Here is a 17,056-nt window from a genome sequence, read left to right on the forward strand (position 1 = left end):
CAGAACCAGGAGATCATTGTACACGGCAACAGGACGATTATGCAATGATCAATTCTGATGGATGTGACTCTTTTCAACATTGAGGTGATTTAAGGCAATTCCAGTAGACTTGTGATGGGGAGAGCCATCTGCATCCAAAGAGAGAACTACGGACACCGAATATGGAGCAAAGCATATTATTTTCACCTTTTTGTTGTCGTTGCTTGTTTGCTTATTTTTTCTTTCATTTTTTATCCTTTTGATATGATTTTTCTTACATAGCATGATGATTATGGAAATATGTTTAGAAGAATTACACACGTTTGGCCCCCAAAACATGGCAGACAGCAGCCTCTTTGACCTGCTGCATTCATAGTTAGAGCTGGGATTGGCTTCCAGTGGACTGGTCCAGGTCTGTCTCTCTCACTTGTCTGTCTGTCTGTCTCTCTCTCTCTCTCTCTCTCTCTCTCTCTCTCTCTCTCTCTCTCTCTCATTCCTTTTGTTCAAAGCATCAAGTGAGAGGCATTGTTCTAAGGGAGAGACCTAAGACTTTTTCCCCCAAGAAGACTGACCTTGGTTTGGTATTTGTTCTTTTGTTTTAGGTGAGATGAACCCGAAGGCTCGGACCTTACGACCCTGTGAGTTTTGAAAGGTCAGGGAAGTAAACCTTCAGACGGCAGAGTTTCTGGCCAGGAATCTGGGAGTGGAGTTCCTGCTGGATTTTACAGACATCCCATCGCTGTTGGTCTGGGGAGCAAAGAGATTGTGAGTGATTTGGGGGCCAAGGGCAAGCTGAGGATTCAAAAGTAGCACTGTAATATTTGAGCATGAACTTGGTGAGATCAGTGTTATGCTCTAAAGGGAAAGTGCATCCCTGAGGGTTGGGGTGGATTTTTGTAATTCTGTTTTCACTATATCTCTTTATAAACGTTAATTGATGGTAATTGATTAAATGGAACTAGGGCATCGGTCAGTGGTGGCTAACAGTAGGGGAAAACAACGTGGAAAGAGTTTGAGTTGATTCAGGTCAACTAGTCAAGCATTTATTAAGCACCAGAATGTGCCTGGCACTGTGCTAAATCCCAGAGATTCAAAAAAAGAGCAGAAATAAGCTCTGCTCTCCAGGAGGATACAGTCTAATGGAAGAAGACAATATGCTAAAACAATGTACAAACAAGGCATATGTTGGAGATAATAGAAGGAGAAGCACTCGCCTTAAGGAGAACCAGGAAGGTAGGTTTAGCTGGGATGTGACAAAAATCAGAGAAGCCACTGAGAGCAGAGATGAGGAGAGAAGGATTCCTAGGTCTGGGAGAGCTACAGAAAATGCATGGAGTTCCCCAATTCTTCGGGGCACCCCTAAAATTCTGAGTGGGGAGGGATGTAGCCGGGCAGGCTCAGCTAGGCTGAGCAGAGAGTATTTCTACAGAAGCAAGAGAGGAACATGGAAGCAAACTCTTGTTTTCTCTGGAGGTCAAAGTCATTGCATTGGAATGGTCTGTGAGGGTAGGACTAGGAGCTTAAGGGGAGGAATTCTGGACACCTGAGTCCTAGCTCCCTGACTGCGACTTTGGGCCAATCACTTCTCAATTGTCACCTTTATAAAATGTTGATCCCTGAGGATCCTTCCAGCTTTAGATCTGGAATCCTATGGCTTGGCTGGTTGGGTGACTTTAGGTGGATCCTCAGTTTCTTCATCTGCAAAAGTCATAATATCTAAGATATCCTCCCAGCTCTGGCTCTATCCTCTGGCCATCTGCCTCCTTAGATTCCCTATAGCACGGCTTCTTAAACTTTTTCCACTCATGACCCCTTTTTACCCAGGACATTTTTATGTGAGTATACAGGCATATAAAATAGGTAAAAAAAAAAAAATCAAACATTTACTGATAATAAATCATAATTTCACAACTCCCCTTTCAATGACAAGACCCATATGGGATTTAAGAAGCTGGGTCCTGTAGCACTAACATCCTGTGAGTTAAGTTCAAAGAGGAGAATTCTTGTGGGGACAAGGGGGAGGTTGTCCAGTAACTGTCCAGGTTCCCCTACTCGTCCCCAGATCCGAGACAGTCCTGAGGAATATTGAGCCCGTGAGTAGCACCTTATCCAAGGAAGGTTTTTTTTTTTTGGGGGGGGAGACGTGCTTTTAAAGTTGTTGCAGTCGAGAGCCATTAGCTGCCACGCAGCAGACTGGGAAGTCGAGCTCAGTTTTATAGGAATCTCTTTCCTCCAGACGAGCATGTCTCCAGAAATGAAAGCCAAACACTATTAAATCGTAAAATTAAAAAAAAATCTCAGGACATGAGCTTTGATGTGTCCCCTCCTCTGTAATGGGAGAAGCTTCCTGGTCTTGGGGTGAGTCCAATGGAAAAGGAAAATAAGGGTTGGGGCTGCTACCAACAGTGTTCAATGGCTCCAGCTTTGACCGACTCCAAGGGAATCTGGTCGCTTCCTTAGGATAATATATATATATATATATATATATATATATATATATATATATATATATATATATATATATATATATATATATATATATATATGTATGTATTTGCAGGGCCCCTTGATATTATAAGGGATAATTTTTGGGAGGCACCAAAGGGAGGGATGCATTGGGGAACACAAGTCCTGGAAAAAGGAAAGATATCGATATATTATTGCAGTTAAAAGGAAGCAATCTCTATCTTCAGTGTTTACATCAATTGGGGTGGGGTGGGAGAATTATATGGGCACAGATAAAGAAATCCAACATAAAAAGAAATCCAACATAAATGCAGAATACTTTGGGCATGGGCTTGGGAAGGAGAGCCTTCATCGCTGGGGAAGGGAAGTGGCCTTCCTTTTCCCATCTGCCCCTTTTAGCTGTTCTCTTTTTCTATTGGAATATAAGCTTCCTCAGAGCAGGCACAGTTTTGTTTAGGTTTATATAGTGCCTGGAATATAGTAAACATTTGATAAATGGTCTCTCTTGCCTCATTTCTCTATCCTCTCGTTCCCATCTTTTGTCTCTCGTTCCCATCTTCCTTCTGTCTGTCTGTCTGTCTGTCTCTTTCTCTCTCTCTCTGTGTCTCCCTTCTTCCTTCTCTCTGTCTCTGTCTCTATCTCTGTCTCTCTCTCTCTTTCTCTGTGTCTCTCAGTCTCTCTCTCGCTCTGTGAGTGTGTGTGTGTGTCTCCCTTCTTCCTTCTCTCTGTCTCTGTCTCTGTCTCTCTCTCTGTGTCTCTCAGTCTCTGTCTCTCTCTCTATCTGTCTCTCTCTGTGTCTCCCTTCTTCCTTCTTCCTTCTCTCTGTCTCTGTCTCTCTCTCGCTCTGTGTGTGTGTGTGTGTGTGTGTCCCTTCTCTTCTTCCTTCTCTCTTGTCTCTTTCTTCTGTCTCTCTGTCTGTGTGTGTGTGTGTGTGTCTTCCTCCTTCCTTCTCTCTGTCTCTCTGTCTCTCTCTCTCTGTCTCTCTTTCTCTCTCTCTGTGTCTCTCAGTCTCTCTCTGTCTCTCTCTCGCTCTGTGAGTGTGTGTGTGTGTGTCTTCCTTCTTCCTTCTCTCTGTCTCTGTCTCTATCTCTGTCTCTCTCTCTGTGTGTCTCTCAATCTCTCTGTCTCTCTCTCTATCTGTCTCTCTCTGTGTCTCCCTTCTTCCTTCTTCCTTCTCTCTGTCTCTGTCTCTCTCTCGCTCTGTGTGTGTGTGTGTGTGTGTGTCCCTTCTTCTTCCTTCTCTCTTGTCTCTTTCTTCTGTCTCTCTGTCTGTGTGTGTGTGTGTCTCCCTTCTTCCTTCTCTCTGTCTCTCTCTGTCTGTCTGTCTCTCTCTGTGTGTGTGTGTGTGTGTGTGCGCGTGTGTGTGTCTCCCTTCTTCCTTCTGTCTGTCTCTCTCTGTCTCTCTGTCTGTGTGTGTGTGTGTGTGTGCGCGCGCGTGTGTGTGTCTCTCAATCTCTCTGTCTCTCTGTCTGTCTGTCTCTCTCTGTCTGTCTGTCTCTCTCTGTCTGTCTGTCTCTCTCTCTCTCTGTGTGTCTCTCAATCTCTCTGTCTCTCTCTCTATCTGTCTCTCTCTGTGTCTCCCTTCTTCCTTCTTCCTTCTCTCTGTCTCTGTCTCTCTCTCGCTCTGTGTGTGTGTGTGTGTGTGTGTCCCTTCTTCTTCCTTCTCTCTTGTCTCTTTCTTCTGTCTCTCTGTCTGTGTGTGTGTGTGTCTCCCTTCTTCCTTCTCTCTGTCTCTCTCTCTCTGTCTCTCTGTCTGTGTGTGTGTGTGTGTGTGCGCGCGCGTGTGTGTGTCTCCCTTCTTCCTTCTGTCTGTCTTTCTCTGTCTCTCTGTCTGTGTGTGTGTGTGTGTGTGCGCGCGCGTGTGTGTGTCTCTCAATCTCTCTGTCTCTCTGTCTGTCTGTCTCTCTCTGTGTCTCCCTTCTTCTTCTGTCTGTCTGTCTGTCTCTCTCTCTCTGTGTCTCCCTTCTTTTTCCTTCTCTCTATCTCTCTTTCTTCTGTCTCTCTCTCTCTCTCTGATCTACCTGCCATTCTGTCATCTCTAGGCTAATTCATCCTGGGCAAAGATGCTTTGGAGCATTTGCCTAACAGGGATTCTTCCTAATTTCTGTCTCCTTGGCAGGCTGGGATCAACAGCTGCCCATTAGCTCTCTTCAAAATAAGCTCCTTTGCCTTGGGCTTAAACGCTATCCAAGTAGCCCCTGTATGACAGAGAAGGGAAAGCGTGAAAGCAATCTGTTTAAGCTGAACCGAGAGACTACCGCCCCTGTTCTACCTCTCAGCAGAAGGCCAGGACGAGCCATTCTCTCACTCTGTGGGAATTGTAAGCCACAATGTGAGCAAGGTCTCCTCTGAGCTTCTCTGTTAGCTCCGGGCTGAGATAAAGGCTTCAGCTCCTTCCCCATCACAGACCTCACCATGAAACATCAAGGAAGAGGACAGCTGGGCCCTGTCCCATAGCTCCAGCCATCTCCCGTGACACTGAGCAGCTTCATGACAGTCTCAGGATGAGGAACCTGAAAGGTTATCCTCCCTCACCTCCACTTAAGGGATCTAGAGCGTTTAGCTTGCTGGCCCTCCTCTCCATCACAAATGACGCCCTAATTCAGGCCCCCAGCCCCTCTGTTAAGAGTCTGCTCAAAGCTTTTTCTGCCTCCAGTCTCTCCCTCTCCCTAGTGATGTCTCCCAAGTTCAGACGCTGTCACTCTCCCCTGACCAGAAGCCCAGGGAGTCCCTATTACCTCTAAGACCCCATACAAAGCCCAGTTTGGCTTGGAGAGCGCTTCTCATTCTGACTCCACACCTGCCTTTCCGATGCATCCCAGTGCTCCCCTCGCACACTCTCACCAGTCTCACATGTGGCTCCAAGAAGTTACAGCACAAACTTTTGGGAAATGGGCCAAACCAGGTTGGGGGTAACCAGGGGTCTCAGACCCTGTGTGAGCTGGGGGGGGGTCCACCCTAAGCAGATGAAAATGTCCTCTGAGGAGGGGGATGAGAACCATTTATTCCAAAGGCCAACTGCACCTCGAGTCAGCCCCAGTCATCTCGACTGTCCTGCCACTGGGCAGGAACGACTCTGGAAGAGAGAATGAGGCTACCCCCTCTCTCCCCATTCCTGCTGTTCTGCACGTGAGCCACTCCATCTCCAGACTTTGGGCATTTTCACAAGCTGTTCCCCATGCCTCAAATGCCCCATCTCTCCCTCCTGGCTCTCTGGCTTTTTGAGAGTCCTACCAAAATCTCATGTTCTGCAGGAAGCCTTTCCTGATCCCCCATCTCCTAATGCATGTACCTTTCCTCTATAGATTATTTCCTATTTATCCTGTCTCTATGCTGCTTGCATATTCTCTACTCCATTAAGATGGGAACTCCTTGGGGGCAGGGACTGGATTTTGCCTTTCTTTGTACTCAGTGCAGTGCCTGATACATTAGGTACTCAATAAATGCTTATTCATTGATTGACTTTAAGTAACGATACCAATTTGTCCATCTGAGGTATATGGTCGGAATAGATTTGCACAAATAAAATCTGCTCTCAGCTCCCATCCGACCTCAGCTTTTCCTTCTATTGGCCATATTTTAATGATCCCTATGTGGTTTCCCCTTGCAAGATCAGATGGAACATATCTAACTCCTTATTATGTTTTGTTTCTGGCATAGGATAGTGATAAATAATACATACACAATCATAATACATAATGAAACAGTTTGATCCCTAAGATGGCAGAATGAGTGCTAATTAGCTTTGGGAGAGGGAATTCTTCACTGAAAGTTCTTTACAGTAATGAAATCACAGATCCAATAAAAATGAATGAATAAACAAATAAATGAAATGAATGAGTAAATAGCTGGATTAAAAAAACAAACAAATAGGTAAATGAATAAATAAAATGAATGAATGAATAGCAAATAGATAAATGAATAAATAAATGGGTGAATGAATAAACAGGTAATCAAATGAATGGATAGGAATAGATAGAGAAATGGATGAGACACCCATTAAATGTCTGGGTGCCCTTGGCCTCTTCCAGGTCTAATCATCTCCAAGATTAAATAGGTGCTTCAAATGCAGGAATTCTGGGAAAGATACAGTTCAATGTGCTCAGCCCTCCATTGCTATACCTACCTTTTATCCCTACACAAAGGAATAAAAACAAAACTTTCAACTGATGTTTAACTCAGGCACCCAATTGATTTTAATATTCCCAAGAGATGGGAGGCTAAATACACCTGGATTCAAATCCTGCCTCACATAATTCATAACTGGGTGACTCTGGACAAATCATTTCATTCTGCCTTCCTTCTGTAAAATCCATCTGTAAAATAGCAATGATGGTAGTGTCTACCTTTCGGGGTGTTTGTAAGGATAAATGACATTTTTAGTGCCCTGAAGCACAAAGAGCATGAACTGGGCTGATGTTTTTAGAGTTCTGCGGCTGTAGGAACTCCTCTTCTCCTCCCCTTCCCTCCCCCCATCCCAACTCTTTATCTGTAGCAGAGGGATTGAGACAAAAGCACTTTTGATATGGAGAGAAAATATCTCTGCCACGGCTTCCATCTTGTGCTTAGCATCTAATCAACCTTCAATCATTAACTGATGCTTCTTCATTCATTCACTCATTGAATCCCTCTGCCTCTAAACTTACCTTGGTTCAGCCATCCTGACCCATTTTCAGGTACTGAAAGCTAAGTCCTAGCACCTACCCATCTCTTTCCAGCATCTCTTCTCTCTCTTGCTACTGAATCTCCCCAGCATTCATTGCCCACTTCCTCTCCTCATTCCCATTAGCAGCTCAAACCCCGATGCCATGGAAACAGGAGGTCAGACGCAGCTCGAAGGGCATGACGTCCAAACCCATGGCCAGTACCATGGAAGGCACTCTCCTTGTGGAATCACATTGAAACAAAGCCTTCGAGGCACTTTCAGAAATGGCTTGTTTTAATTTCTGGAATCAAGGGCAAGGTAGATCAGAACTCCCCATGGAAGTGTTCCCCCACCAAACAAAAGGCGATCCTTGGAACCTCAGGGCTACCTGCCCAGAAGCCCCATAATGGGTAGGTAGGACCCATGGACCTCAGGTCCCACTCTGTAACTTGAGGAGGCTGGAGTAGATGGCTCAAGGTCCCTGCTTTCCAGCCAGAGATTTCTGATTCCATGAATAATTCCAAACAGAGCCCTCTTTAGTTCTCTAGTTCTCATAGCTCCAGGGATAGTCAGAAAGGAAATGAGATGTGCCCTAGGTGATGGAATACTCTGGTTTCTTTGAAGTGAAACCTCCTGAGAGTGGCTGAGAAGGGATGGAGATTCAGATCTCTAGGTTCTGCAGTCCTAAGGGCACCAGAGGAGTGTGGAAAATAAAGGAGTGGTGGGTGGGGGAAGGGAAGGACTAAGAGCCAGGGGATTTTCTTCATGTGCTCATAAACCCTGATGATGGTAAGACTGAGTTGACATTTATTTAACTTCACTAAGAGGTGGGAGCCCAGCAACATCATAGCCCTGGAGAGGAAGGAAGGTTCTTCTGAGGCTAGGAGAGTTCACACAAATTGGGAGTGGAATGACTAGGCTTTGGACCAGCTCACCTGGCTCTCTAGTCCCTTAAGAGCAATGAGGGGTTGGGAGTGGATCTGTGATTTCATTGGTATTAGGAACTCCAGTGGAAACCATCCTTCCACCAATGCAAGTCACCTTTTCTGCAGCTTTTAGTCTTAGAGATTCTCCTAGAGCAGGAACAGATGAAGTGACTTCCCCAGTGTCACAAAACTAGTATCTGAGGCTGAATTTGTATTCAGAGCTTTCCAATTCCAGATCCAGAGATCTATCCACTGCACTACCTAGATACTGATCCATAATAATAATAATAATAATAATAATAATAATAATAATAATAATAATAATAACAACAATCTCAGTTACCTGCTCTATGCTGATACTGCAGGAGATATGAATTCAACAATTAAATTCAAAGTCATAGATTTCAGAGCTCACATGGGTCTTAAAGACCCATTTTAATTTAATGCAACCTCTTCTTTTCCCAAATGAATAAACTGAGGTCTGGAGAGATTGTGACTGATAGGAGGTCAAGCATTTTCAGGAGAACATTTACTGGCTATTTCTCAGCCCTCTAGAATATGAGTCCCATTTACCTCTGAAGATGGGTCTCATATTGCTGCCCAACCTACCCAACTGGCTAATGCGTGGTATCAGCCACCCCCAAACTGGGCACTCCCTGCCTCTCTACAAGGCTCTCTACAAGCTTGGAATGCCTCCCTATCCCCCGACCTCCTCATCTCTGCCTCTAAGAATCCTTCACAGTATGGCTCAGCCGTCCCTTCATTTTTTTTCATAATAATAGCTTTTTATTATCAAAATACATGCAAAGATAGTTTTCAACATTTATCATGTAGATGTAGATGTGTCAGGGGTCCTCAAACTACAGCCCGCAGGCCAGATGCAGCGGCTGAGGACATTTATTTCCCCTCCCCCAGGGCTATGAAGTTTCTTTATTTAAAGGCCCACAAAACAAAGTTTTTGTTTTTACCATAGTCCGGCCCTCCAACGGTCTGAGGGACAGTGCACTGGCCCCCTATTTAAAGAGTCTGAGGACCTCTGATGTAGATTCATCATGTAGAAGATGCCCCTTCTACAAAAGCCTTTTCTGATCTTTCTACTTCTCCTTCTTCATATGATCTTGCACCTGCTAACTTATATAATGTTTATCAAATGAGCTATTATAGGATATTCCAAAAATCTTGGGCAATTATAGCTCAAAATGTTCCTAAGATGTTTTGGAATGATCTATATGTGTAAAAGTACAGCTTTGCAAATGGTAGCAATTGCTATTACTGTTTACTTCTCTGTTTGTGACTGAACCTTTTTAGAGTAAAAACCCTCTGAAAGCAGGGACTTTCCTTGTACAAGGAAAGGGCTTAATAAAAACTCACCAAATTAAATTGAGTAGAACAATTGCTAAATTGTCAGCGGATGCTGCATCAGGGAAGGGCTCTGCCTACAGGTGGTTCTAAACAGGCCGAGGGTGATTAAATACTCAGTGAGGGACAGAGTCAGGAGGGACCCTAGAATTCTAAGGAGGGAGGGCTCTCCTGGGCTGGGACCCCTGGAGATGGCTTCATGCTGGCAAGCAGGTCCCCTTCTTCATGGGCTTTGGGGTTCAGAATGGCTTGTTTTTATGCTACTTCTTGGATGTTCAGATTTCTCAGTTTCATCTTCCCTGCATCTTGAATCTGGAAAGGCCCTGCGATCTATCCCCTAGCTCTGCGGTCTATCCCTCAGCTCTGCGGTCTATCCCCTAGTTCTGAGGTCTATCCCCTAGCTCTGTAGTCTATCCCCTAGCTCTGCGGTCTATCCTCTACCTCTGTGGTCTATCCCCTAGCTCTGCGGTCTATCCCCTAGCTCTGTAAAACACGGCAGAAGTGGCCATTCAGCTTTAGATCTCCCAGGAAGGGGAGGTGCCCTTCTGTTAGGGAGCTCTAGCTGATGGGTGCTTTCGCCTGATTTCTGTCTCTGAAAAGTCAGCCCAATTTGCTTCATTCTGTGTTCTGGGAACAGGTGGTTCACAGGATGAGTAACAGAGGCAGACAAACCCTGTAGTTGGAGAGCTGGGTGTGGAATGGGGAAACCTAGATTTGAAGTCTGCCTAGAATCAGATGAAATTCTGGTGCTTCTACATCACCTGTAGCTTGGTGAGCCAATTAGTTTGAGAACTGTTTCTAGTCTGATCTAGACGGAAAGCCTGGTAGGGACTCCTAGGGGCCATCTCCAGTTGTACTGATCTATATCTGCCCACAGGGCCCAGAAGGTTCTGGAGGAGAGAGGGAGGCAGGGGACCTTGCACTGCCCTCCCTCACTTAAATCCAATTCACTTGCATGTCATGTCACCTCCTCCCTGACGTCGTGGTGGAGAACAGACTTCAAAAACTGAAACACTATGGATTTTTGCATTCAGTAGGTGATTAATAAATATTTAACTCAGGGCAGCTAGGTGGTGCAGTGGATAGAGCACCAGCCCTGAAGTCAGGAGGAGCTGAGTTCAAATACAGCCTCAGATCCTTAGTGACTGTGCCATCCTGGCCAAGTCCTATTAATCTCAAACAGAGCTTCCAGAACTATTTTTTATGTGGGATGGCTCTCTAGGAGGGAGAGGGAGGCGGGGATCTATACGGGTCATAACTATGATGATGTGAAAAACAATTGGCATCCATAAAAACTCATTTAAAATTCCTACTTTCCTACCTCCTGGACCCATCCCATTCTCGCCACTCATGCCATGGTGGCCCCACTTAACTGGATTGCTGATACTGTCTTCTCATTGGCTCTCCCTCCCCATGCTGATTTTCCTAAATACTGGACTAACTACACTACTCTCCTGCTCAAGAGAATTCAATGGCTCCCTTTTGCTTCCAGAAGAAAAAAATAACTCCTGTTTGCATTTAGCCTTTTCCATTCTGGTTCCAGATTTTCTTCTTTCTGACTTGATAATAACACTATTCCCCTTCACTTTAGAGTCCAATTAAATTCTTCCTCCTCATCTCTGTCCCTGGGATTCCACCCAAGGGCCATCTCCATCAACGAAGACCTTCCTGAAAAGCCCCCGTTTATTAGAGTCCCTTCCACGACATTATTTTGCACGTGCTTCATCTTTACTGCTGTGGCCCCAGATACAATGTGAGCCCCCCAAGGCAGATACTGTTCCATTTTCTCCCTTTGTATTCCTTGCCCCTGGCACAATGCTTGGTATACAGTAGGGGCTTCATAAATGCTCTGGGGTCATCTAGTCCGGGTCCCTCTTTTTACAGGGAGTCTCGGTCATATAGTATCTAGCAGAGGTGAGATTTGAACTCGACTCTCAAGTCAATTGAATGAATAAATGAAGGGAAGTGACGTCTTTAAGCATGTAATTATGCCTATTTTCATTGAATAGGGTTACTTCCCTCAGGGGAACAGGGGGTGTTCCCCACCCTGAATTAATTCCGGCAACGAGGAGAGGTTGACCAAAGCCCCTGGACTTCTAAGGAAAGGGCCTTAAATGTCTCCCATTGTTTGCTGGGGAGCCCATTTTTAATGTCAGGGGGAGGGGAATCATAAGTAGACTTTCCAGTCACGAGTGGGCGGAGGTCCCCAGAGGATCCTGGGTGAACTCCCTTTGAATTTATCCACTTTCCAAATAGCCTTCCTTCGGAGAAAACCGCCAGGACCACAACAATAAGGCCGGGGAACTTTCAGGAGGCAACCTCCCCAGGTCATGGGACCTTGTTGTGTGCGGAAGACAGAATATGCCTCTGGCCAAGATTCAGCCCCTTACAAATAAGGGAAAGTGAATCCTCCGCCTCCACACTGATTTCACCCTACTAAGCCCCCTCCCCCTTATCCCCCCCCCCCCCATTCCTCCTAGCTAAAGACCACGGAAAAAACAAAGTCAACATTCTCTACTGGCCTCGGGCAGAGGGTTCTATTTGTAAGACTGAAAGTCCCCGCCACCTCCAAGGCTGTGTTTGGAAAGTGTGGCAGGAAGAGGAGTGGCTAGGGCTTCTCCAATTCTTTCTATCCACAATTCCCTGCGCTCCTAGGTGTGGCTATCTCTATTTTACAAGTGAGGAAACTGAGGCTCCCTGATGGTCGCATCTGAAGCATCTGAGGCTGGGCTTCAGGGCTGAAACCCCATTTCTCCCCATGACAATCCCACCTCCTTTGCTTTCTTCTCCCCAGCTGTTCTGGGTTTTTGATATGGAAGGTTCAAAGTTCCAATCCAATTAATACTCATTTGACCATGGCCAAGTCAACATTGTTCCTAGCGTCCCTGTGCGGGTTTCCTCATTTGGCAAATGAAAAACTTGGAGAAGATCAGTGGTTCCCCAGCTTTTCATGTGAAGGTTGCCTTTTTTTCTGCCTCCATCCCCTCCTCCAAACCCACACTGGTAAGAGCACCTTGACTGGGAAATACATGACTGGGGAGAGTCTTTGATCGCCAGCCAGGAGTTGGGGGGGGGTAGTTGGAGCCCCCTCTTACTGGCTCCCACGATTAAATTGCAAGCGACAGTTTTGACACCTCAGAAATTGGCAAATGCTGCATGGACGGCAGGACTTCCTTTCTTGTTTTGGTTGATTGGATGGATTTAAGCAAGTGATGGAAAAAGCGTTAATGATGGAAATTCAGTGGAAAAGTCATGGGTTCCAGAGAACTGGTTGTTAAACATTTTACCAACACCTTCCTGGTGGGGATCCACAGGATGTGATGATCTCTTGGGACCCAGTCAGGCTCTAAATCTCAGGACAAGTTGGAGAAGCTGCATGGAAAGACCCCTGCAGCTGGAGACAGAGACCCTGCTTTTCTCCAGATTCCCTGTATCCGTCCTGCCACGCAGACCTATTGACTCTTCCTCAAACAGGACACTCCAGCTCCAGTCTCCATGCTTTTGCCTATGGTTCCTCCAAGCCTGGAAGCCACTCCTCCACTTTGCTTCTTGGAATCACTCGCTTCCTTCCTTCAGGATTGGCCCTTCACTATTCCCTCACACTTTAGAAAACTCCTTACTCTGTGTATAGCTTCCATCCTTTTGTTTTGTTCAAAGGTACAGTCTTTCCTTTCTCCCTCTTTCCCCCAAGAGAACATAAGCTCCTTGAGGACATGAATATGTCGCAGTGGTCTTTGCATCCCTCCTACCTGTCATTGTTGCTGTTGAGTCAGTCAGGTCTGCCTCTCTGTGGTCCCATGTGGGGTTTTCTTGGCAGGGATACCAGAGGGTTCGCCATTTCCTTCACATTTTACAGATAAACAGGGTCCTGCAGCTAATAAGTGCCTAAGGCTGGATTTGAACTCAGGTCCTCCTGACTGGAGGCCTGGAGCTCCATCTACTGCCTTCCCACCTACCACTACCTACTTAATAATACTCGCTGCATGAAGATTAAAATACAGGTCTGGACCAAGACAAACAATAATAATTGCTCCATTTTTTATAATAGAAGCCCCAACGTGGGGGCTTCACTGAGCACTGGCCTCCGAGTCATGGAGACTCGGGTTCCCGCTGTCTCTCTTTCTCTCTCTCCCCTCTTTGTGTCTCTTCCCTTTCTCTTCCTCCTCCTCCGCTCTTTCTCCTTTTCCTCCTCTTCTTCCTCTTCCTCCTCCTCCTCCTCCTCTTCTCTTCTTTCCCACCCCGACCCACGTAACTAGGCCTCTGCCTGGGGAAATGCCCCCTCCCAGCACCCAATATCTCCTTCTGCCCAGGTGCAGAGCGCTGGAAATACACGGAACCCGTGTGTATACTGTGGTGGGGACCAGCACGCCAGGGTTCGCATCTCAGCTGAGCTAGTTGGGGCTGTGGGTCCCGAGCAGCCATTCGCTAATCTGGGCTTGGGCTTTCTGTTTGTAAAACTGGGGGTTGGAGCCCTCGACTTCCGAGGAGACGTGAAGTCCCCCGAGCCTTCTTCGGGGGCTCCCGGATGCAAGCCCCCCGCGAGGGAACTGCGAGCCGGACTTTGTCGGCCCATTTCCCCCAAGCGGCCGCGGAAGGAAGAGCAGCAGAGGCTCAGGGGAGTGGGGGTCGGGGCGGGCACCACGAAGGGGCAGGACGGACTCGGGAAGGGCTCTCGTCCCGGGCAAACTGACGTGAGCCGCGCCGTCGGGCCGGGGTGTGTGTTTTAACCCCTTCAAACTGGGGTTCTGGGTCTGGAGTCCAGTGGACTTAAAAAAGCCGTCACTGTCTTTGTGGATTCGTTCCCGTTTGTAAGCCGGAGCGTTTTATCTTATCCATTTAAAACCAGGGTTCTCCGCAGAGGGCCCATAGATTCCCCGAGAGTTCGGGGTTCAGAAAGGGGGAAGATCTCCCGGCATAGAGCTGTTGCTCCTTTGCTTTTGACCCCGGCCCCGGTTTGAATCCTGCGCCGCCACTTTCTGGTGTGACCTTGGGCCGCTCCCGGCCCTCCCCGCGGCTCGGCCGGCAGGGTGGGATGTCGCCCGGGGTCCCCGGCCCCGGCGCGGGACCCGCGGCTCGCCTGTAGCGCCCACCTCCCGGGCGCCCCCTCTCCTCCTCCCGCGCCCGCTCCTCGGAAGTTTGCCTTCCACCCCCCGCGGCAAAGGGAGCTGGCGGCCAGGCGCGGTCCCGGAGCCGACTGGTCGGGAGGCGCCGGGGGCAGAGCGGGAGGCGGGCGCGGAGGAGGGGTCCCGACGGCGACCCGGGGCTGGGCGAGTGGCCTCAGAATCCTCCCGCCCCCGAAGCGGGAGCCGCGTGAGCGCTGGCTCCGCGCGCTAGTCCCCCTCTCCTCCTTTCTCTCTCCGCGCCTGCAAAGGGAGGCGGGGGCCGCGGGGCAGCCTTCGGAGCCGGAGACGCCGCCCGCCTGCCGGCCTCGGGACGTCGGGGAGCGGAGGCGAAGCGGGGGCCGTGCACAACCCCGCCGGGGCTCGGGCTCCTCTCCGCCCCCCCCCCCCCCCGGCCGGCCCCAGGCGCACGGAGAGCGAGCGCGGCGAGCCCCGCCATCTGCGCCGAGCCGGAGCCTGCGGCCAGTGCGGCTAAGGTAAGGCGGCTCCCGGGAGCGCCCGCAGAGAAGGGTTTGCCTCCCGCACCCGCAGCCCCCCCACCTCCCCGCTTGTCGCCGCAGCCCCCCTCCCCCGCTTGCCGCCGCAGCCCTCCGTCTTGGCGGAGCCCTCGCGGGCTCCCTGACTGGCGGTGGGGTCGCGGAGGCCAGCCCTGGTCCGTGCCCGTCCTGTGGCTGGGGGAGGGGGGCGCGCTGAAGTTTGAGGGGTGTGGGGGGGGGAAGGCGGGCATCGGGCCGGCGCTGCAGCCCAGCCCAGTGGCCGGAACTGCGCCGCACTCAGCCAGCCGCTCCCCAAGCGGACCGGCTCCCCTCCCTCTCTCTGCGCCCCCTGCTCTCCCCAGCCCTCTCCTGGGAAGCAGGACGCGAGGGCAGCATCCAGCCGGACCCGGGAAGCGGGGTGAGGGGAGGCGGGGAGCAGCGGCGGTCGGGGGAGGGGGGCTCCCAGCTCCCGGGAAATTCTCTCGCCAACCTGGGCTCGCCAGAACCCCCTTTCCTTCCGAAAAGCCCGCGTGCTGCAAGGTTTTGGGGCGGGAGGAGGGGAAGGCATCTGCATCAGCCGAACCCTGTCCCCCCTCTCCTCCCCACTTCGGGACGCCCCCCTACTCGTTCCCTCCGCAGTGGCTGGAAGCTCTCCGGTCCGTGCTCCCTAGAGGGGAGAGGCGGAGTGGGGGAGGGGAGGGAGCGATTGCGCTCGGCGAACTCACTGCACTCCTCGCCGAGTTTCCTCCCCTATCCCCTGGGCTCCTGCCGGTCACCGCTCCAAGGTCATAGCTTTGACCCCTTCCCTTTTCCTGCTGTGAAGTTTGCGTTCTCTGGAAGGTGAGAAGAACTCCCAGAAGAGGAAACTCTCTCCTCCGATGCTGGTTGGCCCCGCTTCCGAAACTTATTGTCTTAGTTATGCGAGGCAGCCCTCGGGTGATTTATGTCCCCAGCACGTGTGGAACCCAGGTCTTCCGGGCTCCAAGGAGAGCCCCGCTGGCTTCCACATACAGATACCTCCCCCCAACCTGATCACCCGAGGATCCTGGGGACGCACCCTGGGGTGAGGAGGTCGCAAGATGGAATGAGTTCTAGGGGGGTTGGTCGTGGTTTAAAAAAGAAAAAGGAAAAAAGGCTTATTTTCACTGAGGGAGATAGAGAGCCTGAGCTACAACTTGGGAAACCATGTAGCCATTGTACAGAAGGGGAAACTGAGGCCTAGACAAGTCCCGATTCACCCGGGCTGGAGGGACTATCGACCCCAAACTGTTTGATGCTGGTTAGTAACTAACCATTTGGCCCCCGATTGGGGATAAGGGCAAAGGCAATGGAAGGCTAGGATGTGGCCAAGATTCCGGACATCACGTTAAAACGGAAGCCCAACGGGGCTTAAAAACAAACAAACAAAACCCCCCTCACCCTCTGCAAAGTGCTCCCCAGATCTGATTGTAAATCTGGGCTGTCTGGGAGGAGGGATGCAGCCACTAGGAGCCCAGGACAGGGAACTGGGCGTGGGCCCCCTCAGGGCTGGAGCACTTTGGGGGGGGGGGCTTGGAGTACATGATCCCAGCTCCCCGGCTGGCGGCCTTGTGGGGGGGAAAGGAGGGAGAGAAAGACAAGCCCTACTTGGGAGGTTAGCGGAACCACACGCTGGAGGGTCCCCAGTGGAAGGCCGCACTGGATGTGAGCAGAGAAAGGGCTGGGTTCCAGTTCCTGTGCTCCCCTGAACTGTTTATGTCACCCCGATTCAGACCCTTGTCCTGCCTTGTTAGCCAGGGTAACAAGGTTCCTTTGGCTTCAGTTTACCCATCTGTAAAATGGAGAGGGCGGGAATTGGACTAGAGGGCTTCTGGGTCATTGATTGGGTCAACTGGAATCAAGGTTCCTTTGGTCTCTCTCAGGATAGGCTTGGACTGTCTTTGTCTCTCCCTCCTTGTTTAGTAGAACCCATTTTCTTTTACAGTCTTGCTTTATTTCATGTATTTAGGAAATAGTGGTTTGAGAAGAGGTCCGTGGCCTCCCCAGTCTCCCCAGCAGGCCCATGGCAATCATGGACATAGAATTTGTGGGGTTCTTTCTCACTTG

At 49.5% G+C, this 17,056-nt stretch overlaps 1 protein-coding gene across 1 annotated transcript in view; it reads right to left on the minus strand.

The window, feature by feature from the left end:
* Positions 1 to 14,966: 14,966 nt before the first annotated feature.
* LOC127561671 (collagen alpha-1(I) chain-like) overlaps positions 14,967 to 17,056 on the minus strand; it is a 61,612-nt gene continuing 59,522 nt past the window's right edge. Inside the window, exon 10 of the mRNA XM_051996849.1 lies at positions 14,967 to 15,638. Within this exon, the coding sequence (XP_051852809.1) occupies positions 14,967 to 15,638 (672 nt within the window). The remainder of the gene's footprint in view (positions 15,639 to 17,056) is intronic.

This window comes from Antechinus flavipes, chromosome 4, assembly GCF_016432865.1.
Source record: "Antechinus flavipes isolate AdamAnt ecotype Samford, QLD, Australia chromosome 4, AdamAnt_v2, whole genome shotgun sequence".
NCBI classification, from domain to species: Eukaryota; Metazoa; Chordata; class Mammalia; order Dasyuromorphia; family Dasyuridae; genus Antechinus; species Antechinus flavipes.